At 35.8% G+C, this 24515-nt stretch overlaps 1 protein-coding gene across 1 annotated transcript in view; it reads left to right on the forward strand.

Moving 5' to 3' along the window:
- The window catches only part of DENND5B (DENN domain containing 5B), a 197427-nt gene that overhangs the window by 65813 nt on the left and 107099 nt on the right, over positions 1-24515 (forward strand). The window contains exon 2 of the mRNA XM_027844379.1: positions 14763-14872. Coding sequence (XP_027700180.1) covers positions 14763-14872 — 110 coding nt within the window. The remainder of the gene's footprint in view (positions 1-14762; positions 14873-24515) is intronic.

Raw genomic sequence — 24515 nt, forward strand, 5'->3', positions numbered from 1 at the left:
ACTAGAGGAGGGGTAGGTTAAAAAGAGAGACTGAGAAGGACAATAGTGAAGAAAAATAGCATGGAGAGAAATACACATAGAGTAATTATAACTTTGAATGTGAATGGAAAGAACTAACCCATAAAACAGAAATAGATAGTAGAATGGATTAAAAATCGGAATCCAACAATATGCTGCTTACAACATATACATTTAAAATGAGAGATATACACAGAGTTAAAATAAAGGGTGGAGTAGAATTTATTATACTTAGGCAATGTAAAAAAAAAAGAGAGGTAGCAAATATGATCTCAAACAAAATCAAGGCTAAAAACAGATTTAATTAAAAGAGATAAATAGGGAAACTACATTATGATAAAAGGTACCATAGATACCTTTGATAATGAAGATTGCTTCATTAACAATATCAATGTTAAACTTATATGCACCAAACTATAGTATAGTATAGTAGTACTATAATGGTAGGGGACTTTAATCTACCCATCTCAGAATTAGATAAATCTAACAAAAAAAATAAATAAGAAAGATGTTAAGGAAATAAATAGAATCTTAGATAAACTAGATATGATAGCTATCTGGAGAAAATTGAATGGGAATAGAAAGGAGTACACCTTTTTATCGGTGGTACATGGTGCCCTTACAAAGATTGATGATAAATTAGGACACAAAAAATTTATAGCTAAAAGCAGAAATATTAAATACTTCCTTTATAGACCACAGTGCAACAAAAATCATATTTCATAAAGGAACATGGAGACATAGAAAAAACTAATTGGAAACTAAACAACCTAATCTTAAATAATGAGTGGGTTAGAGAACAAATCATAGAAATAATCAGTAATTTCATTAAAGAAAATGATGATAATGAAACAACATATCAGAATCTATGGGATACCGCAAAAGCAGTAATCAGAGGAAAATTTATATATTGAAGTGCTTATGTCAATAAAATAGAGAAAGAGCAGACTAGTGAATTGAGTATGCAATTTTAAAAACTAGGAAAAAATATTAAAAATCCCCAATTAAACACTGAATTGGAAATCCTAAAAATTAAAGGTGAAATTAATAAAATTAAGTATAAGAAAACCATTGAATTAATAAATAAAGCTAGGAGTTGGTATTATGAAAAACCAAAAAAAAAATAAATAAACCATTGGTTAATATGATTTTTTTTTTTGTTTTGGCTAGGCAGTGGGGTTAAGTGACTTGCCCAGGGTCACACAGCTAGTAAGTGTTATGTGTCTGAGGCCGGATTTGAACTCAGGTCCTCCTGACTCCAGGGCTGGTGCTCTATCCAATGCACCACCTAGCTGCCTCTGGTTAATATGATTTTTAAAAAGAGATAAGAAAACCAAATTAGTAGTATCAAAAATGAAAGGGTGGATGTACCACTGAAGAAGATGAAATCAAAACAAAAGAATTTATTTTGCCCAATTACATGCTAATAAATTTAACAATGTAAGTGAAATGGAAAAATATTTACAAAAATACAAATTGCCTAGATTAGCAGAAGAGGAAATAGAATAACTAAATATACCTATTTTAGAAAAAGAAATTGAATAGGTCATAAATGAGCTTCCTAAGAAAAAAGCATCAGGACCATATGGATTTACGAGTGAATTCTATCAAACATTTGAAGATCAACTAATTCCAATATTAATAAATTATTTGGAATAATGGCAAAGAAGAGGTCCTACCAAACTTCTTTTATGAAACAAATATGATTCCAATACCTAAACCAGGAGGAGTAAAAACAGAAAAAGAAAATTATAGTCTAATTTCATTAATGAATGTGGATGCAAAAATCCTAAGTAAAATACTAGCTAAAAGATATGACAGTATATTACAAAGATTATGCATTATGACCAAGTGGGATTCATACCAGGAATGCAGGGATGGTTTAACCAAAGGAAAATATTAATATAATTGATTTTGTCAATAATAAAAGTTTTAAAAATATGATTCATATCAATAGATGCAGAAAAAACACTTGAAAGTATAGGCATAAATGAACTTTTCCTTAAATTGATAAGAAGCATTCACCTAAAACTATCAGCAAGCATTACTTGTATTGGGAATAAGATAGAAGCCTTACCAGTAATATCAGGTGTGAAATAAGGATAACCACTGTTACCAATATTATTCAATATTGTGTTAGAAATCCTAGCAGTAGTAATAGAAGAAAAAGAAATAGAAGGAATCGGAATAGGAAATGAGGTAATAAAATTATCTCTATTTGTAGAAGTTATGATGATATACTTGGAAAAGCCCAAAGATCAACTAAAAAGTTAGTTGAAACAATAATTTCAGCAGAGTAGGAGGATATAAAGTAAACCCATGTAAATCATCAGCATTCTTATATATCCCCAACAGGACCCTTCAGAAAGAGGTAGCTAGAAATACCCCATTTTAAAATAACTCTAAAGGGGCAGCTAGATGGTGCAGTGGATAGAGCACCAGACCTGAAGTGAGAAGGACTTGAATTCAAATCCAGACTCAGACCAAACACTTGACACTTACTAGCTGTGTGATCCTGGGCCAGTCACTTAACCCCAATTGCCTAAAAAATAAAAATTTAAAAAAATTTAAAAAAATAAAATGACTCTAGACAGGATGAAATGCCTGGGAATACACCTACCAAAACAAACCCAGGAACTATATGTATAAAATAATTAAAAACTCAGTACACAATTAAAATCAGATTTAAATAAATAGAGAAATATTAATTGTTCATGGGTAGCAGGGCTAATGTAATTTAAAAATGACAATTTTACCAAAATTAATCTATATATTCAATGCCATCCCAATTAAATTAAAAAAATTTTTTTACTAAGCTAGAAAAAAATAATAACAAAATTCATTTGGAAAAACAAAATTTGGTCAAGAATATCAAAGGAACTAATGGGAAAAATGTAAAGGATGGAGGTTTAGCAGTACCAGATCTTAAACTATATTATAAGGCAGTAATTATCAAAACTATCTGGTATTGGCTAAGAAATAGAAAGGTAAATCAGTGGAACAGAATAGATATACAATTTACATCAGCAAATGAACGCACTAACCTAGTGTTTGACAAGTGTAAAGACTTAAGTTTTGGGGATAAAAATTCATTGGTTAGTAAAAAAATTGTTGGGAAAATTGGAAAGCAGTCGGGCAGAAATTTGGAATAGAGTCCAAGTTTTGCAGAACAAATCCCTTTATGAAGGGAATTTGTTCTGTGAACTTTGCATCAGTCAAAGGGCCACCATATGGCCTTGAGGCCTCAGGTGCCACACCCGTCTTACACCATTTACCCAGATAAGGTCAAAATGGATACATGACACATCATTTGGCAAATTTACTTCATAAAATCACTGGAATTAATTAACCTCACATCTCTTTGTATCCTCTCTTGCAGATTATCCAAATGATTATAAAAGTTTCTTTATTCATTATCCAGATATGTTGCCCTCTCTTTGGGTGATATGTTTTAGGAAGTTGGAGGAAAAAATTAAAAATGCAATTTTGGTGCTAGATTACATGTTCCATTCCCACTGCTTGTTTGCACTTATGAAATAATAAGCTCCCTTGAAAATAATTAAAAGTTAATTGCCCATGGGAAAAAAATGGATACACGACTTAGATCAAGACTTCTTAAACTTTTTCCACTTGCAACCCCTTTTTGCCCAAGAAGTTTTTATGCAACCTCAGGTATATAGGTTGTAGGAGGCTTCCTGATTTCATGTTGATCTGTTGCTAGTCCCACAATTCCAGGCAGGATTAGACTATATTGTTTTGATATATTGTATAAATTCAAGCCTCCTTCCATAATAAAGCTCCTTCCATAATAAAGATAATTATCATTTACTGTTAATAAATCATGAAGAAATTTATTTTAAAACAATTCTTTGGTATACATATAATTTTACCGTTTATTAAAGATAAAAGCAAATTTTCATACTAATGAAATGGATGTACTTGTTTATTTTTACCTAAAGAATTAAATCTTGGTGAAATGTTTGATACTGCAGGATGTATAGCATCTTCAACATTTTTCAAAGTTGATTGATATTTTGACTTATAATTATCAATCTGAGAATGCTGCTTCACATAAATGCGTAGTACAAAATGGCAGAAGTATGGTTAGGGCCATTTCAGAAATTATTAGAAATTCTATCTTAATCCCAAGCCAAAATTCATTTAACAATTTTTTAGGAAACTCAAGTTTTAAACCTGTGTCGCATGATAGCTTGGCAGATTATTGTTGAACTTTTAATAGCGGATGACTGACATTTTTTTTAATTTCAACTGAGTATGGTTTGTGAACTCAACTTAGTTTTTTAGAATCAAAATTTGAAGGGAAGTTATTTCTGAAACTGTGTTTCCAAGCACTTCAAATAATCAATTATAACTCTTACAATTAAACCTTTGGGAGGGTTGTTTTCAATTATAACATCATCTCTAGCTGTAAACATTTCTAAAGAACCATTTTCCAACCTATTCTTTCATACATTAACTTCTTTAGTAAAACTTTCAATTTTACCTTTTAACATAGATATGTTACAGTTTTTTTTCTTGAACCAACATGTTTAAATCATTGAGTTTTTTTAAAAATATCTGACAAATAACATAGTTTTGAAAGGTATTAGTTTTTATGAAAAAAGCTAACAAAATTGGATTTCTGCTCAGTCAAAAATATGACAACTTCATCTTTCAGTTTCAGTAATCTGTTTCAATTTCACCCTCTTGAGAGCCGCCTTATCTCTGAACGTAGTAATGAGCTTTTGTAATCAGAATCCACGTCTTTCCAAAGGTTTGAAAACAAATGACTGTTAAGGGCACAGCTTTTAATGAAGCTAATGATTTTGATAGTATCATGAATGACAACATTTAACTCTGATGATATTTTTTTGGCTACGAGTGCCTCCCCATGGATCATACAGTGAGTAAAAGTGATATGTTCATTGCCACCAGTTTTAACTTTTGCTCCAAATCCAACATTCTCACCCATCATTGCTCCAGCACCATCTGTACAGCATCCAACATAATTTTCCCACTGTAAACCTTCATTTGTGAAAAATTCATTGATTTTAAGTTATATATCTTTCCCTCTTGTGTGCCCTTGCAAAGGGTGACAAAATAATTCCTCATGTATGTTTCCTTCATAAACATATCTCACATAAAGTAACAACTGTGCTATGATAGAAATATCAGTGTTTCATCTAACAGAATTGCAAACTTTGGGCTTCCTTTAAGCCTAGTAATAATAAGCTGCTGGAACTGGTCATTACTAATTTCAGAAATTGTTTTGGAAATGGTATCATTTCATAAAGGAATTTTATGAATTTCATCCTCATACTTTTTTCCATGAACTATTTCTGACATTTTAATAGCAATAGGTAACATGAGATCTTCTGTTGTGTTGGCCTTTTTAGTTTTTGCAGTTAAATAAGTTACATAAGATACAAGTAAATATTTTTCATTAACAGTAACAAATTTCTCAAAACATTGTTTTTCCTTGTTTGAAAATTTTAAAAGTCATTCAAAATATTCCTCTGGTTTATTGCAGGATGCTGCATGCTTGGTATTAAGATGTCATTTTAGTTTGGCTGGTTTCATGCTCTCTGCAGCCAAAACTTCATTAAAAATTAAGCAAAGAGGTTTTTCCATACCATCATCATTATTAGAAATAAATCCATATTGTAAAAATGATTTGACATATTTTCTTTTTCTTGTCAATTTAGGTGTACTACAACCTGGTAGCGAAGACTGTGCCACATTGTCATCAGTATTTTTACCTCTTCTGTCTAAATTTAGCCACTTATCCATAACTGAAAAATATTTTTGTCCTAAAATATAAATAAATATTGCTAATAATTTCTCAAACAAATATTAGCTTTAGGGTATGAACTTACCTTTTTTGTGCTTAATTTTTAAAATTGATGTTCACAGTTAACATACTCATACAGTGGTGATGGTGGAGAAATATTATTATTAAAGGGCTTTTGTCTTTACTTGCTGCAATTAAACACTTACGTTTCTGTAAAAGAAGGAGATAAAAGCAATTTTTAAAATCAAACATTCTAACACAATACAATCCAAAGCTATACTAATTTGATACTTACATGATGAGGAATGATAGTAGGAAAATATTAAAAGTTTTTATTTTCCATAATTAAACTATTATGTTTCTGTAAGAGCAGAAAACTTTGTATGTACAGTAAAAACACTGCAATTCATAACATACAATAGTCTCACATCTGAGCCGAGCTGTTTCTGGCAGTTTCGTTGGCATTGTATGGTGTGATGGAATGTGCAATGCAAAGTGTGCATGTTGTGTGTTCAGAACCAGAGATGCAGTGAAGTCTCATGATGCAACATGAGCAAGCAGTGGAGAAATACCTTGGATGCATTGTGCATTTGATTTTGAATTAATTTTTGGTTGTTGAGTGCTCAGAAAACTTTTACTGTTGCTAAATTTTTCATGACCTCCACATTCAGTTACATGACCTTATATGGGGTCACAACCCACAGTCTGAGAAGCGCTGACCTGGTTATAAAGGGAGATATTACAAGAAAATTTGAAGAACTTGGAACATATTATTTATCAGACTTATGGATAGGTGAAGGATTTATGAACAAACAGGAGATAGAGAGTATTGTGAGAGGTAAAAAATGGGTAATTTAGATTACGTTAAATTAAAAAGGTTTTGTACAAATAAAACAAATGTAGCCAAGATCAGAAGGAAAGCAGAAAACTGGGCGAACAGTTTTATGGACAGTTCCTCAGATAAAGGTTTCATATCTCAAATATATAAAGAACTTTGTCAAATCTATAAGAATGCAAGTCGTTCACCTATTGATAAGTGGTCAAAGGATGTGAACAGGCAGTTTTTGGATTGAAGGAATCAAAACAATTTATAGTGATATGAGAAAATGCCCTAAATCATTATTGATTAGAGAAATGCAAACTAAACCTTGAGATATCGTTTTGCACCTATCAGATTGGCTAAAATGATAGAAGGGGAAAGTGACAAATGTTAGAGGGGATGTGGAAAAATTGGGATCTTAATTCATTGTTGGTGGATCTGTGAGTGGATCCAACAGTTTTGGAGAACGATTTGGAATTATGCCTAAAGAGTTATTAAATTGCCTATTTCCTTTGACCCAGAAATACCACTCTTAGGTCTGTTTTCCAAGATTATTAGGGGAAAAGGAAATGAACCTCTATGTTCTAAAATACTTACAGCAGCTCTCTTTGTGGTGGCAAAGAACTGGAAATTGCCCATCAAATGGGGAATGGTTAAACAAATTGTAGTATGTGTTCATGATGCAATATTACTCTACTATAAGAAATGATGACCTCAGTGATTTTAGAAAAGCATGGAGAGACCTGTATGAAATAATGAAGAACAAAACCAAGAGAACATTATGTAACAGTAACAGCATTATTGTTTTAAGAACAACTTTGAGTTTATTTTTTATAAATACCCAAATTAACTGCAAAGATTCTATGAAGGAAGATGCTGTTTGCCTCCAGAGAAAGAAGTGATACACACACACACACACACACACACACACAGATTTGTGTCTAATGATAGCCATCTTTAGATTTGTGGAGTGGGGAGGAGGGACAGGGAAAAAGAAAGCTGCATGATAACTTTGTTGTATATTTGAAAGAAATAGCAAGTTGTACATAATGGATCTGTAATTTCAGGTGCAATCTTATGTTTTTCTATTCCATTTTGTTGTGGAAATGCTATTTTATTTGTTAAGTTCAGAAAAAAAAGGAAAAAATTCAATCAGGTCTTCCTGACTTCAGGCCTAGTACTCCATCCACTGAGCCACCCAACTGCCCCTGATCATTGAACTGATTAGAGTTCTTAAGTCTTTAAAAATTGTTTGTTGTTATAGTGGTATTGTTATAGTATAGATTGTTCTGGTTCTGCTCATTTCACTCTGCATCAATTCATACAAAACTTCCTGGGTTTCTCTGAAACCATCTCTTGTATCATTTCCCCTACAATGTAGTAGTATTCCATTACATTCCTATACTATGATTTGTCCAGTCATTCTCCTAATTATGAGTACCTCCTTAGTTTCCTCTTAGCAACCCCAAAAAGAGCTGTTATAAATATTTTTATAAATATAAGACCTTTCCTTCTTTCTTTGATCTCTTTGAGGAATAGGCCTAGTTGTGGCAAAGTGATGTTTTTAAATGCATAAAATAAAACTCATAGGATTACTAAGGAAATTATGTTAAAATACAGTTTTCAAAAATATTTTTAAAAAAAATTTATGGTCCCCAGGTTAGGTACCCTTAGTATAGAGGGATAAAAGGAGCCAGGACAAAATTTTGGGAGAGAACTAAAAATAATGAGCATGACATGAACAAAGAAACAGCAAAGAATACTGGGAAGGAGTATTCAGACAGGTAGGAGGAGAACTAGTATAGAGCAAAGTCATGAAAACCTAAGAAGGAGAGATTATCTGAGAAGAGCTGGTGATTAGCAGGGTCAAAGTTTGTAGAGAGGTCAAGACAGATGAAGATTGAGAAAAGACAATATATTTGGTTTGATGCTAGACTGGAGGATTTCAATGTGAATGAGAGTGAATAAAGTAGAAGAAGTTTAGATAACTTTGTCAAGGAATTTAGCCTAGAAGGGGAAGAAATATTTGGAACCATAGATGATGGGGCATGGTTTGATCAAGTCAAGTTTGTTTTTTTGTTTGTTTTGTTTTTTAAGGGTGAGAGAAATAGGCACAGCAGGGATGAAGCCAGTAAGTAAGGAGAGATTAAAGAGGAGGTAAAGAATGAATGTGATAGAGGGGCAATATGCTAGAGAAGATGAGACAGGATGAGATCACTTATGCATGTAGAAGGATTTGCCTTGGCAAAGAGAAGGATCATTTCTTCATCACAGACAGGAAAGGACACATGAAATTCCTCCACGAATCTTTGCTACTGCTAGGGCAAACCAAATGGAATTGTAAATTCACTCATTAGGACAAGATAAAAAGTAGGCCCAGTTAGAGAAGTAGCAAAGAACATCAACTACTTGCTGACTTGAAGCAACAGAGGCCAGTGCATGTTTCTAACTCCTTTTCCATCTACCCTTGACTGGGGTACTTTTTCCACTACCTCTATCATTAGACACAAATTTGTGTGTGTGTGTGTGTGTGTGTGTGTGTGTGTGTGTGACTTCTTTCTCTGGATGCAAACAGCATCTTCCTTTATAGGATCTTTGCAGTTAATTTGGGTATTTATAAAAAAAAAAAACAACTGGTCCAGTTTTTGCCTGTGCTCCTCAGTGGGGTAGAGCTCTGAGGAGAAGGCAAATTTGTTTGCTTTTAGGTTCTGTGTGGTTGTTTTGGAACCTTTTCCTCCTGTAGACATATTTGGAAGAGACACTACCATCAGAAAGGACAAAAGACTTACATTACCAGTCAGTTCACAAGAAAGTACAAAGTTATGAGTGCAATAGGAAGTGAGTCTATATAGATAACTCAAAACCTAGAATCTTCTAAGTTCAGCCTGGCAGCCTGGTGATTTTTTAACTTTATCAGGAATTTCAGAACCTTCTCTTACTTCTTATAACTTCACATAGCTTTCATTGTCACAACTTTTATTTCCTGTTTACAAAAGAAACTCAAAGCTATTTTATTAATTAACATTTGTCTATAAACTTTAAAAACTTTGTGAAATAACTTAGTGAAGTTTTTGTTAAACAAGTGAATACACCATAGCCAAAAAATTGTGCTCAAAACATGTAATACTGCCTACTATTCCCTAATCAATCTTGTGTGATTATAAAATGTGGGGTTGAAATGGGACTTGCAGAGATAATCTTGTCCTATCACCTTGTTTTAAAAATGAAGAAAATGAAACTCAAGCTTTGCATGACTAGCCTTAGCAACCTACCATGGAAGTATTTGTTGTTGTTATTTGAAAAGTTTTATTGATCCTTTTTTTTAAAAAAAAATCACTTTCCAGTAATTCAAGGCTTGCCTACTCCAATCCTCTCCTGTGACAAAGAAATTCCTTGCTTGTAGTTTTAATCAAATTAATGGTCCTGATTCTGGATGAAGTGTGGCTTGGGTAACTGTGTCCCCCTTTCAATTCTCTCTTGGTGGATTATTTCTCATACTCCTGCTTCCATTTTAATTTCCTGATTCATTTGAGAAGTAATGAATAGTGTAACTTGATTGATTTGCTGATTCTTTTTCACTAATATAAAATTTTGACTAAAATATGCTGAGGAAGCCAGGTCTCTTCCCATTAATAACAGTAGTAATTACGATCTGGTAATCCTATTATGTAAAACCTGTTATATTTAATTCTTTGATTTTAAATTTATGGGTAATTTTTTTTTATTTGTCATGGGACAATTAGTTTTGGATTAAGATTTGTGATTTCTTATTGACATTTGAGGAGACAAAAATCTTTTTCATTTTAAATAGAGGATCAATATTTTGCTTCAGTCATGTTATTGCATACTATACAACACTACTTAATTATGCATAGTGAAGGATTGAAAGGGGACAAGAAAGGGGGGGGTTGATAGAGGGGAGGGCAGATTGAGGGAGGAGTAATCAGAAGCAAATACTTTTGAGGAGGAACAGAGTCAAACGAGAGAATAGAATAAAAGAGGGGTGAGACAGGATGGAGGGAAATATAATTAGTCTTTCACAACATGACTATTATGGAAGTGTTTTGTGTGACTACACATGTATAACCTATCCAATTGCTTGCCTTCTCAATGAGGGTAGGTGGGGAGGGAGGAAGGGAAAGAATTTGGAATTCAAAGTTTTAAAAACCAATGTTAAAAATTGTTTTTACATGCAACTGGGAAATAAGATACACAGGCAATGGGGTATAGACATCTATCTTACCCTGCAGGAAAATAGAAGAGGAAGAGGATAAGAGGAGAGCCATGATAGGACAAATTAGGGGAAGGGGTAATCAGAATGCTCATCATTGGGGCAGCTAGGTGGTGCAGTGGATAGTGCACCGGCCCTAAAGTCAGGAGGATCTCAGTTCAAATCCGATCTCAGACCAACCACTTGACACTTACTAGCTGTGTGACCCTGGGTAAGTCACTTAACCCCAATTGCCTAAAAAATAAATAAATAAAAAAGATCACTTCAGGGCAGCTAGATGGCACAGTGGATAGAGCACAAGCCCAGGATTCAGGAGGACCTAAGTTTAAATCTGGCCTCAGACACATAACACTTGCTAGCTGTGTGATCCTGGCCAAATCACTTAACTCCATTGCCTAGCAAAAAACCAAACAGAATGCATATCATTATGGGGTGGGTAGAGGGGAGAGATGGGGAGAAAATTTGGAACTCAAAATCTTGTGGAAGTGAATGTTGAAAACTAAAAATAAATAAATAGATAAATTGAAATGTGTAGGGAGGAGGGAGATTGAGATAGGACCACAAAGTTGCTTTACTTTTCATTTCTCTGATTATTTTTGACTTGGAGCATTTTTTATATGCTTATAGATCATTTGGATTTATTTCCTTGAGAACTACCTGTTCATATACTGCCACCATTTATCAATTGGAAAATGACTCCTAGTCTTATGAAAACTTTATGAGAGAAACTTAATGTAAAGATTTTCTTCCAGTTCATTGTTTCCTTCTAATCTTAGCTGGATTAGATTTGATTGTGCAAAACCTTCTTAATTTTATGTACTCAGAATTGTCCATTTTATCTTCTATGATCATTTCTGTCTAGGTACACTATAATCCAGTGAACCTTGGTTTTCTATGCTTTGTATATTAATACTCTGTTTACCTACTCTAGGCACTTTTTGTAGCTATCAGTTTTCAGCTGAAGTCCCATCTTCTACAGAAAGCCTTTCCCAGTCCTAGATGTAGCTGGTGCAGTGGATAGAGTGCTGGTCCTGGAGTCAAGAAGATCTGAATTAAAATCTGTCCTCAGACACTTAATTAGCTATATGACACTTGGCAAGTTACTTAACTTCTCTTTGCCTCAGTTTTCTCAACTGTAAAAATGTAAAAAAAAAACAAAACTTGGAGACCAACTTCCTCATTTTATAAAATGGTTACCTAGGTCCCCAATAGTACCTATCTTCCAGGGTTGTTTTGAAGATAAAATGGTATAATTTTTGTTAAGTGCTTAGCACAGTGCCTAGCACATAATAGATACTTAAATCCTTCCTTCCCTCTAATATTTTGGTCAATTTATCATATATATGTATGTGTGCGTATCTTATTTGTACATCGTTGTTTTCCCATTGTCTTCCCCATTAGACTGTGAGCCCCTTGAGAGCGAAGACTACTTTTTGCCTTTCTTTGTATCTCCAACACTTAACATAGTCCCTGTGGCACATAGTAGGTTGATCTTCTATGCTGGTTGATCTACCTCTGCTGGTTTTTATGGTCTGACCACTTTTCTGAGGCCCACAGGCTTCTGGATATATTTTTGTTTAGTCTTGGGCTTGATGGAGTGCATGTATATCTCCTCTGTTAATATTAGCATAGCCTCCTTTGTATGATTTTTTTAACAGAAGTATTTGTCAAGAATGATACTAGTCAGTAACTCAAAGATCTTGTGGAGTAGTTGTGGGGATGAGCTCATTAATAAATGCTGTTTGGGGGCAGCTAGGTGGCGCAGTGGACAGAGCACCGGCCCTGGATTCAGGAGGACTTGAGTTTAAATCCGGCCTCAGACACGTAACACTTACTAGCTGTGTGACCCTGGCCAAGTCACTTAACACCATTGCCTAGCCCCCAAAAAAGAATAAATAAATAAATAAATAAATAAATAAATAAATGCTGTTTTATTTGACTCGATAGAACCACAGGGTTATCTTTAGTCTGGGATTCCTGCCCATGCTGGCACTTTGCCACTATGCTTCAGCTTCCTTTTCTCTTTGCCCCCAAGGCCCCCTTCTCCCATTGGTAAATTATTTCTGGAACTTATGTTTTCAGGAAGGGCCCAGATCATTGATCTTTCATTCTTGCCAGCAGGTCCTAATGCAATTACTTACTTCCCATTACCTTCTTTTTCACCTCCCTTTTATATATTATCTTATCCCATTAGAAGGTAATCTTGAGAGCAGTGGCTTGTATTTGTATTCTCAGCGCTTAGCACAATGCCTGGCACATAGTAAGCACTTAAATACTTGTTGACTTGACTTCTTAACTTGTTTTTTTCTGTTTCTGGCTTCAGACTATGCTGGGGGTTGAAACTGAGGATTACCTTATCCCACCCCAACCTCCAACTGCTTCTGTATTTTCTTCTTGCTCAGTACATAGCCTGACGCCCATAACTGTTCCTCATCCAGGAATGTCATTCTTAGGTATGGGTTGCCTCCTCAATGTACCCTGTATATGTGACCCAGCAATGGGTAGGGAGTGGCAGAGCTACCCGTTGGCAGTTGTTCCTACTTTTTGCACAAGATTTGTCCCATCACCTTCAACCCAATCTGTGCCTGGGACCTTTTCTTGCCCTGTTTCACAGCTGTAAGCAGGCCTTGGATTGGAAGGCTCCATGTGCCCAGTTCTGTCTGTCCTTGTCTCCAGTGTCAGCAGACGTCTCTTTCTGGCTCCGTATGCTGATCTTGGATTGAAAAAACTGACGCTCTGTGATTATTTTCTTTGATTACCCATTCAGGTCTCAATCTGGTACATTTTCTAGAATGATCTTGTGGAGTAGTTGTGGGGATGAGCTCAACTGTACTTCTTCCTGCTACTCCACCATCTTGGCTGGTCTTTGTGTTCCTCTCTTCTTCTGGGCTTGTCCCTTGGGTGTTTCCAGATCCATAATATTTATTCATAGTGTTCTGTGTTTCATTCTGTTTACTGTTATCTCTATCCTCAGTTTCTAATCTGGGACATTTTGCCAGGGCCAAGTGCTATTTCCTTTTGTACTTTTGGATGGTGTGCCAGGTCCTTTTGGTTCTGACTTAAATTTTCAGGAGTCTCCTTCCTCTGTTTTATCTGTGCTCAGTATGTTGATAGTTTTCAGGTCTCTCCTTCCCCTTTCCCAGTTCTAAGTGCTTTGAACTGTGGGTACTCTGAGCTGTTCTGGTGTGAGTGCTCCTGGTTCCCAAACTGGATGTTGGTAAAAATGGTCAAAGTGCTTCAGGTTTCATATTACCCTAAAGCGTTCTTACCTTTAGCACTTCACTTTTCTTATCACTAGGTAAAACATGCTGCAGGCTTCAGGTGCCTCTGCCATATTACTGGTCCATGCTGGTAGGTTTTCAGCTTATCTGCCTATACTTATGCTGGTTTTTATGGTCTGACCACTTTTCTGAGGCCCAGGCTTTTAGATATATTTTTGTTTAGTCTTGGGCTTGATAGAGTACATGTATGATTCCTCTGTTAATATTAGCATAGCCTCCTTTGTATGATTTTTTTTAACAGAAGTATTTGTCAAGAATGATACTAGTCAGTAACTCAAAGAAAAACACTTCCTTTTATTGTTGTGTTGTAATATTTATTATAGGTCTGTAATCTAATAAGAGTTAAGAATAATGAGAAAATATATCAAGTTTATAATTAATTAAGAGTATTTATTCAATGATTTATAAAATTCAATACAGATTTGCCTATAAAAGTCTTGAAAAAAGACTATGTTATTTCTTGAGCACATTTTTAGATATTTGGATTTTTCAAGATTTTTTAAGCTATTATTTTTTCATTTAACTGCAAACTTCTAATGTCCATGTAGCTAACACAACTCTATCACAATAGTTTTTAAAAGCCACTAGTTTGTTAACAAAAACTTGTTTGTTTCTTCCTAGGAGAAAACTTTGACCGAAGTCCCTTGAGAAGAACTTTCAAGTCCAAAGTTTTGGCTCACTATCCTCAGAATGTAGAATGGAACCCCTTTGATCAAGATGCAGTCAATATGGTATGTATTTTTCTTGTCAATCAATCAGTCAGTAAACATTTATTAAGTAATTACTATGTGCCAGGCACTGTGCAAAGTGCTCGGGATAGAAAAAGAAGCAAAAGATAGTTCCTGCCTTCAAGGAGCTCACAGTGTAATAGAGGGAGTAACAAATAAACAAATACATATGAACAAGCTATATACAGGATAAGTAGAAATATTTAGTAGAAGGAAGGCACTGTAATTAAGAGGGGTTGGGAAAAGCTTCCTGTAGAAGGTGAGATTTTAGTTAGAACATAAAGGAAGCCACAGAAGGCAGTAGGTGAAGATGAGAAAGAAAAGTATTCCAGAAGACAAAGAAAATGCCTAGAGCCAAGAGATGAAATGCCTTATTCATGGCACAGCCAGGAGGCCAGTGTCACTGGATCAAAAAGTACATAGAGAGGAGTAAGGTGTAAGAAGACTGGAAGAGTAGGAGGGATCCAAGTTATGAAGGGCTTTGAATGCCAAACAGAAGATTTTTTATTGATCCTTGAGGTGACAGGGAACTGTTGGAGTTTACTGAGTAGAGAAGTAACGTGGTTGGATATGCGCCTTAGGAAAATCACTTTGATAGCTGAATGGAGGATGGACTGGAATGGGGAGAGACTTGTGGCAGACAGACTAAACGGCAGGCTGTTGCTATAATCTAGGTGTGAGACAATGAGGGCCTGGATGTTGCACAGGTGTCATCAGCAGGCCTTGGCCTATTGGATATGTTGCGGGGTGGGGAAAGCCGTGAGAGGTAGGGAGGAGTCGAGGATGACACCTAGGTTGTGAGCAAAGGACTAGGAGGATTGTGTTGCCCTCTGCAGTGATGATGAAGGTAGAAGAGGTTTGGAAGGTTTAGGGGAAAGGAAAATGAGTTCAACTTTGGACCTGTTGAGTTCAAGATGTCTGCTAGTCATCCAGTTTCACCTTTTTTTCTTTTTAATCATTACTCTTATACTGTTATTTTCTAAGAGTTCATGTTAATTAACACGTAGATACTATCATCAACTAGAAGTAAGCAATTCATTTCATTAAGCATTTAGCAAGTGCTCATTGTATGCCAAGCTTTGTGCTAGGTACTGAAGAGAGGTAAAACTGAGGCAATACCTAACTTCAAGGTGTCATCATGCACACAGATAAGTAAATACTTCACGTTTATTTTTTATGTATACCTTAATTTTGAAGGGGCCACTGACAACTAGGGAAATCAGAAAAGACTTCTCATAGGACTTGGTACTTGTGTTGAGTCCTGAAGGAAGTACAAGAGTCAGAATTGAAAAAGGAAGAGTTAGTCAGTAAACCTTTATTACATGTCTCCCTGTGTACGAGGCCATGTACTAAGCACTGGAGACACAAAGAAAAGCAAAAGACAGTCTCTGCCCTCAAGGAGCTCACAATCCAATAAGGGAAGACAATATATAAAAAGAAGCTAAAAAGTGGTGAAGGAGGTAGGAGGAAGGGAGGATATCTGGGGGGGGGGGCAAAGGCGGGGTGAGCATGATGAAGTCCTGCAGCCAAACTGGAAATGACAAGATGGTTGCCTGGACCCATTCCTTAAATGAAGACCTGGTAAGAGCTCTCTGATGTCTGCCCTCCACTTTCTCCAACCAGAGGAAGAGAAGGTACTGAGGAAAGGGGGTACTGAGGAGGTGTGAATATCAGAGTTGATGTGATCTTGCATGAAGATGAGTTTCTGGAGACAGTGATAAAGTCAGGAGAGCAGCCAGGTAGGAAATGATGAGACTGGAAGAGAATTTTAGTCATGGAAACAGCTACTGTCATGGAAATAGATAATGGAATGTCATATGTGATGAGAAGTAATGTGTTCTCCACCTAGAAAGATAGGTTGGAGCTAGATTATGAAAGGCTAGCAGTTTTTATTTTATCTTAGAAGCAATGGAGTGAACAGGGGAGTAACGTGGTCAGGCTAATACTTGAGGAATATGAATTTGATGGTGGACTGCATTATGGATTCAAGAAGAGGGAGTTGAAAGCAAGAAGAAAAATTAGAAGGCTATTTTAGTAGTCTGTGGAAGTAGCAAGAAAAGACTTGCATTGGTATATTTGGAGAGAGGGAGATGGTAGTAAAAGTTGTTGTGAAAATAATATTGACAGTATTTGGTAACTGACTGGTTAATGGGGGAGAGGATGAAAGTGATAAGTTGTGAATAATTCTAAATTGGAAACCTGGGTAACTAGAAGAATGCTAGTGGAATGGTGGTGCCCTTAGGAAAAAAATTTAGAATGTAAGAGGAGGATTGAATTGGTTGGAAAGGATAATGACTTCCATGTTGATTTTGAGTTACTTTTGTGATATGCAGTTGGAGAGGTCAGTGGGCAGTTGGCCATATGGGACTTCAGCTTAGGAAATAAATGAGAATTGAATTTGTTGATTTGAAAGTCATTTGCAAGAGACAATAGTTGAACCCTTGTGTGATAGGACTGATATTTACCAGTACTTCCCTGAGGTAATTTCTCCTTTCCTCCCTCCACAAAGTAGACATAGACCTGGGATCATCCTTCTAATCCCTCCTGTGCCAGGGATTAGCTTTCCCTAAAAGGAAACCAAGCAGCCCCAAAGAACTAATTGATATCAGCCTCCCTACTGCAAGGTTGCACATAAAAAATCCTAGCTCTGTGGAATCTAGGCCCCGCAGACTTAGTGGATTACTAAAGGCCATGAGAATCACCATATCCTTCTCTATATATTGCCCTGATGACCCAACATTTCCATAGCAAAATGAGGGGGGCAGCATACAGTGAAGCTAAGTGCCACTATGTCCTTGTTGCACATCCTTGATGTGTTACAGCAAAGTAATCCTTTTGTTAATTGTTCAGTGACTTTTGAGTTCCTAATTTCATTCCATTATTGAACTTGAACTTAGAGAATGCTGGTGTTAGAGCCACTTCCAACCTTTTGAACTGATGAGATCAGTGAGGAAGAGTTAGAGTGAGGAGGGCTTAGAACAAAACCTTGTGGTACATCCATGCATAGGGACAAGACGTGGACGATATCCTACAAAAACAGCAAGAATGGTCAGATAAGCAAGAAATTGGAAGTGGTATAGGTGGTTTGAGGAGAGAAGAGAAGGTTTGGAACAAAGATTGTAGGAAACATTCTGGAGCTTGTGTAACACAAGTTTAACACAGGAGGGGTTCTAGCAGGTACACTCTTGATCTAGGCAGCCCGAAGGATAGGAAGACAGCTTCGGAGGGGTTAAATAATTAATTATTCTTATTCTTCTCAAGTGGGTTGCTGATAATGAGAGCATCAACTCCTACAGCTTCCCCTAATTACTTTTCTACAGGGGTGAGAATGGGACAACAACCCTTACTTAGGAACACAGCTCCTATCTCATTCCCCTAAACCTTGATGGGGGCCAGTCAAAGCAGCACAGTATTCCAGCTTGTGCACTCCCCCCTAAGCCCAATGGGTGCCAGTTGAGGCAAACACATTCACAAATCCCCCCAAGCCTTGATGGAGGCCAATCAAGATACATAGAGCATTTCAGCTAGTACACTTCCCCTTAAGCCTCAGTGGAGGCCAGTTGAGACAGACACACATGCATTCCTCTATGCATTCTCCAAATCCCCAAATCCCCACCCACTGACCAGTGCTCACTTGATTTATAGGGGAGCATACAAAGAAGGCAATTTGCCAGCAATTATCTCACAAATTTACATTAACTTTAGCAATATCCTGATGACTTAGCACTGTGCAGACGCAGTAGGTTATTTACAGAATAACTCAAATGTTTACATTATCTTATCCTTATATTTCACTGCGCAGTTGCAGCAGAAATTGTTTACAATATGAAATCCTGGGAACTAGTATCTAGGATCCTATTATCTAAAAAAGAATAATAAAATTTACCTTACAGCATGTAATAGTGAGTACACACTAGTCACACTAGATAATATAAATTTATAGTGGACCTAAACACAGTTGGGTGACTTCCCCCAATGGTGTTAAGCAACATGGATATAGAAATTTGAACTGGATACCTATTGGATTAAAGGTATTTTGAGGGGAGTAAAGTAAGGCCAGAATAGGGGTACTAGTGGCCAGGAAAAGCTAGAAAGGTTTTACTCACTAGTTATTGTAGTTAAAACAGAGAATAGTTTTGGAGGATTGAAACACAGGGTGAGATGAAAAGATTAGGAGGTTATAATGAATTGGTGAAATTGTTAGACAGTTAATAAATATTTATTAAATAAATTAGGGATTGTGCTAAGCGTAGGTGATGCAAAGAAAGGCAATAAAAAAAAACCAACTCCAATCCCTGCCTTCAAAGAGCATCCATTCTAATGGAAGAAACAACATATAAATAATTAAGCATATACAAGATATGTCTATGAGATATATCTATATGTGTATGTGTAGCTATATTATGTGTATATGTACACATGGAGGAAGAGGAGAGAGAGAGAGAGAGAGAGAGAGAGAGAGAGAGAGAGAGAGAATGTAGATAATCTGAAAGAGGTAAGCACTAGCAACTGGGAGGAGAAAGGCAGAAAGCCTCTTGCAAAAGGAAGTCTTAAAGGAAACCAGGGAAAGTAGGAGGCATATGTAAAGGGGCAGAGCATTCAGACATGGGAGAGAACCAGGGTAAATGCACAGAGATGGGAAATGTAATATGGGAAGAATAGCAAGTAGGCCAGTGAAATTGGATCATAGAAGTTTAAGAAGAGTAGAAAAGAAAGAAGGGGTCAGGTTATGAAGAACATTAAATGCCAAAGAAAGGAGTTTAAGGAGTTTATATTTGAAGGAATAAGGAGCTATTGGAGTTCTTTGATGGGGAGATGGTGGCAAGGTTGGACCTACATTTTAAAAAATCACCTTGATAGTTGAGCAGAATATTGAAGTGGAAAGGGACTTGAAAAATATTCACACAGTTAAAATGAGTGGCTGAAATAAAATCTATTATACTTCAAGTGAACTAAAAAGCTAGAGTAGTAATAATGATTTCAGCCAAGACAACATTAAAAATAGAAACAATAAAAAGATAAGTAGACGAACCACATTATGCTTAAGGGCATCAGAGATAAAAACAAATATCAATGCTTAATATATATGCACAGAATGATATAACATGTAAGCACGAAATCAAATTGTAAGGATAGAAACAAAGTAAAATTTTGATAGTCAGGGACCTCAGTATTTCCCCTTCAGACATAGGTAGCTCTAACAAAAAACATAAGAAGTGAAAGACCTGAATTAGAACTTAAGAAAAATTAGACATGACAGATCTCTAGTTCTTAAATAGCAACAGAAAATTTACATATTTCTTATTTAGTCATGGCACTTTTACAAAAATTGACCAAGTTTCAGGGCATAAAAACTTTGTAATGCAATAAAAATTACATTCATATAACAAGGTTTTTGTAGAAGGGATTAACAGTTTATTGGTGACTAAATAATTTAATTCTAAAGAATTGGTGAGTCAAAGAACAAAATCATAAAAATTATAGAAAATTTTATCAAACAAAATTATAATCATGAAACAACATGCCACAAATTTTGAGATGCATCTGTAGCAGTCTTTAAGGGAAATTTTATATCTCTAAGTGGACCCATCAGTAAAAAAGCGAAAGAACAGGTCACCAAACTGGGAATGCAAATAAAAATACTAGAAATGCAACTCATTTAAAAAAAAAACAAACTTCAACTAAATAGCAGACCAGAAGTCCTGAAAATCAAAGAAGACAGTAGCAAAATTTTTAGCAAAAAAAAAAAGTTTAATTGATAAGTAAATCCATGAACTGTTTGTTTTTTTAAGGGCAAAATTAATGAAATAGATAAACAGGTTAAGAAGGAAAGGAATAACAAATTTTGTTAAAAAGGAAAAAGAATTCACAGCATTTTAAGACTTAAAAGAACTTTCAGAAAATTTTGTCCCATCATATGCCAATAAAATAGATAACTTAAATGAAATGAATAAATATTTTTTAAAAATTATAAATTATAATAGGTCAACAAAACAATAAATAAATTATTTAAAATTATTTAATTTAAAACCACCCCAAGATCAGATAGAATTACAAATAAATTCTATCTCAACATTCAAAAAACAATTCCAATATGACATAACTCTGCAAAACAGGACAAAAAGGGATTCTTCCTACTTCCTTATATGACACAAATATGTTCTTGATATATAAATAAAGTTAGGGAATGAAAACTATAGATCAATATCTCTGATGATTATTGATGTAAAAATATAAAATAAAATAATAGTATAGAAGCTACAAGAACATATTAAAAAGATTATAAAACATGACCAGGTTGCATTTGTATCAGCTGTGTAGGGCTGATTTCAATATAAAGAAAATTATGAGTACTCCTCCCTGCTCTGGATCTTGACCTGGAATTGGGTGGTGGGCAATAGACTTCCAAACGGCACTCTTCTCTGTACCTTGTAGTAGATTAAGGATCTCCTGGGATCTCTTTCTGCCCCAATACTTCCTACCCTGGTGCTTAGTCTTGGCTCTATTTTAGTCCCTGGGCTCTGGAGTGCTCCGGGCTGGTTGTACTCTTGGCTAGACCCCTTTTTCCTTAGCCTCGCTGGACTAGAAAAATGATTCACTGTGACTTCCTCTTATTCCACTGTCTAGACTTTACCTCCATTATTTTTCTTTTAATATTATTGCTTTTTTTTTCTTTCCTTCCTCTGTATTGTACTTCATTTCCATGTATTTGCATTCCCAATTGGTCATTCTTTTGTTTCTTTGGTGAAACTTTCTATTGTGGATTCAAGTTTTTCTATATTGCAAATTATTTTTGCTGTACAGGCCATAAATTCTACTTTCACAACTGTTATTTCTCTTTAAGGAACATTCTGCTATTCTATACTCTTCTTGGAAATCCACAATGTCCCCTGCCTCAAACAGTCTTGATTCATTTTCCTTTGTCTTGCAATATTTACTCATAGATATCTGGATTCTTTAGCTGATCAGGAGGTCATATTCCCTGCTGTTAATAATATCTTCTTGTTGGTTTATTACCTTATGTGCAAGGTCTTTAATTGACTTTTATTCCTCCTGAGATCTTTGGTAATTTCAGTCTTTCTTTTTTCCTTACAGGTCAATATTGCTCACTTTCTGAGATCTTCTCTTTCTCAGACTCCTCTCACACTGCACAATTCATGATTAACTAGCCTTGTTCTCTGCCCTAAAGGACTTCTGGAGGATGACAGAACTGCTCCTGGCTGAATGCTGGGGCTCTTTACCTCAGGCTTAATGAAATGACAACATTCCACTAGGGACCCATGTCCTGCCCCAGTTCCTCAGTTCTCTGGCTGAGCTCTGCTGCAGCAAAGCGCTGCCCACATTCTCTTTTGCCTCAGCTAGATTCAGACTTTTGGATTTCTGAGGCACTGGAAGTAGGGGGAGGGCAGTATAGGGTTGAGTACTGTTGTGAATCCATAAGTTGTGGGTCGGTTTGTGCAGCCTTGCTACCTGAGTGTGGTGGGTAATGGGAGAGAGGGTGCTTAGTAATAAGCACATTATGGGTAAGGAATTATCCTTCTCTACTCTGCTTTTTTAATTGAGTTCTTGGTTTTCTAGACTAGGGCTTCTTAAACTTTTTCTACTCTTGACTCCTTTAGTGCTTCTTAACTGGGGGTCACAACATGAGGTTGTGACCCCCAGTTTAAGCAGCACTGTTAGACTGTGGAGATAGCTGGAATTGCTGTATCTTTTTCACATAATTCCAAATTTGAAGAGGTTTGATAGGTCAAGAGGATCAAAGAAAATGTTTAATCCTCTATCTTGTTGGTTGTGTCACCGTCATTCTCTCTATCTTTCTTTTTAAAACTCTAATAGTGATAACTATAGCAATTATAGAAGAGGTCATTGAAACTGCTGGTATGTAAGCAAATATGCAGAAATTGTTGAAATCATATTTTTTATAGGCATCTGTCAAGATTTCTTGAACAAACCTCTTTTAGTGGATTATAAAAGAAAGTAGACCTAGGAGTAAGCTGGTAAATACTTAATAGCTGGCTTTCTGAAAATGCAGGACTTGTTTTTAAGTTTAATCATTTTCTCAAACATTTTCTTAAATCTAATCAACAAAATAATAATGGGATAAGTCCTGAGACTTTTTCCCTGCCTTCCTCTCTTCCCCTAATGTGTAGCTAATTTGTTTTATTTCTTTACAGAATCCCTTAATTCCTACCTAGTACCTTAAATGCGTTTCCTAGGCTGGAATGGATTTTGTTTTTGTTTTTGTTCTTCTCCAATGGTATAGGGATTTGAGAAGGCATGAATGAGTAATTTATCTTCTCTGTGAGAAGGAGAACTGCAGTTAAAGAAATCACAGAGCAAATAAAAAGTGGAGATTTGGGAATTCCTTTAGTACTATCAAATTAATAGACCAGGCATATGATTGAAAGCATGAAGAGTTGGAGTGAAGACTTAGAGCAGTGTACATTATGAACAGTTTTTTCTGGACGTTCTTTCAGGAAAGGATTTCAAGGTTCAGTTGATTTTTCTTCCCAGACTGCAAGTTGAACCCTTCAGCAAGTACTGATGGAGTATTGGACAAACTCAAACTCATTAAAAAGAACAGAAATTATTTTCTAACAGTCTTTTATAGAATGTTTAATGAAGACTTGGTAGTACATAGATGTTCAAGGAAAGCAATTCACTTGTCCTCAAACACAAGTTTGTGCTTTACTTCAAACAAAGACACCTACTTTTTAAGAAGATCTTAATATAATAATCATCAATTTATATCTTATTTCTTCCTGCCTGTTTGGAAGGGGAGAATGATACCCTGTTTTCCTCTCCCCAATACTTCCCCACCCCAGGTCCTTCCAGAAGAACAGATTCTTGGAAAAGGGGGCATCAATGAACCAGTCTGTTATTGCCCCTTTTGTCACTTAAAGACTGACCTGCTCCTTATGATCATCAAATCTATGCCTGAACTTGAAATGTAAAAACCCTCAGGAGGAGTAGACCTCTAACCCTCTAACCCTTAGGAGGAGTAGAAGAGCATGCTGTAGAGACTAGCAAGAAAAAAAATTAGACCAGAAATAATAGAATATTGGGACGAAACACGAAGGACTTCTTATTTCCCTCACTCTCTAGAGTTCTTGCTCTCCCCTTCAGCCTCTTTCTGCCCAGCCATTGGACTAGCCAAATTTCCATTTCTTTATTCTCTTACTGACGAGGTGCAAGGTCACCAAATTGTTGAGGTGCAAGGTGTGTATGTGTGTCATAGTGTCATCTTAAAAGAATTCGCTCAGGCTGTCTCGACATTTATTCCAGGTAACACACCAAGCAGGCGCCTCTTTAAAGGAAGTCACAGCCCTTTAAAGAAGATTCCTACTAGCCAGAAGCTAGGGATTCTTATAGAGGAAAACCTGCCATGGGTGGAGAAATGAGATAATCAGGGACAAGAAGGTGAGGTAACCAGGGACATGTAAACAAGGGGGCTGTAGAACAGAATTCTGTGCATATCTAGGCACATCATTATTCCATTGTTCAACCCATTTGCCCAGGGTGGAGGGGTCCCTATTGGTTTAGTATTAGTATTTCATTGACCAGTCTGTTTGAATCTCATCATCTCCAGAAAGGCATCAGCTAATCTCATCATTACTCTTTTTTTTTTAACCTGATGTTTCAGGAA

This window comes from Vombatus ursinus, unplaced genomic scaffold (genome assembly GCF_900497805.2).
Source record: "Vombatus ursinus unplaced genomic scaffold, bare-nosed wombat genome assembly UNPS02014941.1, whole genome shotgun sequence".
In the NCBI taxonomy this organism is placed as follows: Eukaryota; Metazoa; Chordata; class Mammalia; order Diprotodontia; family Vombatidae; genus Vombatus; species Vombatus ursinus.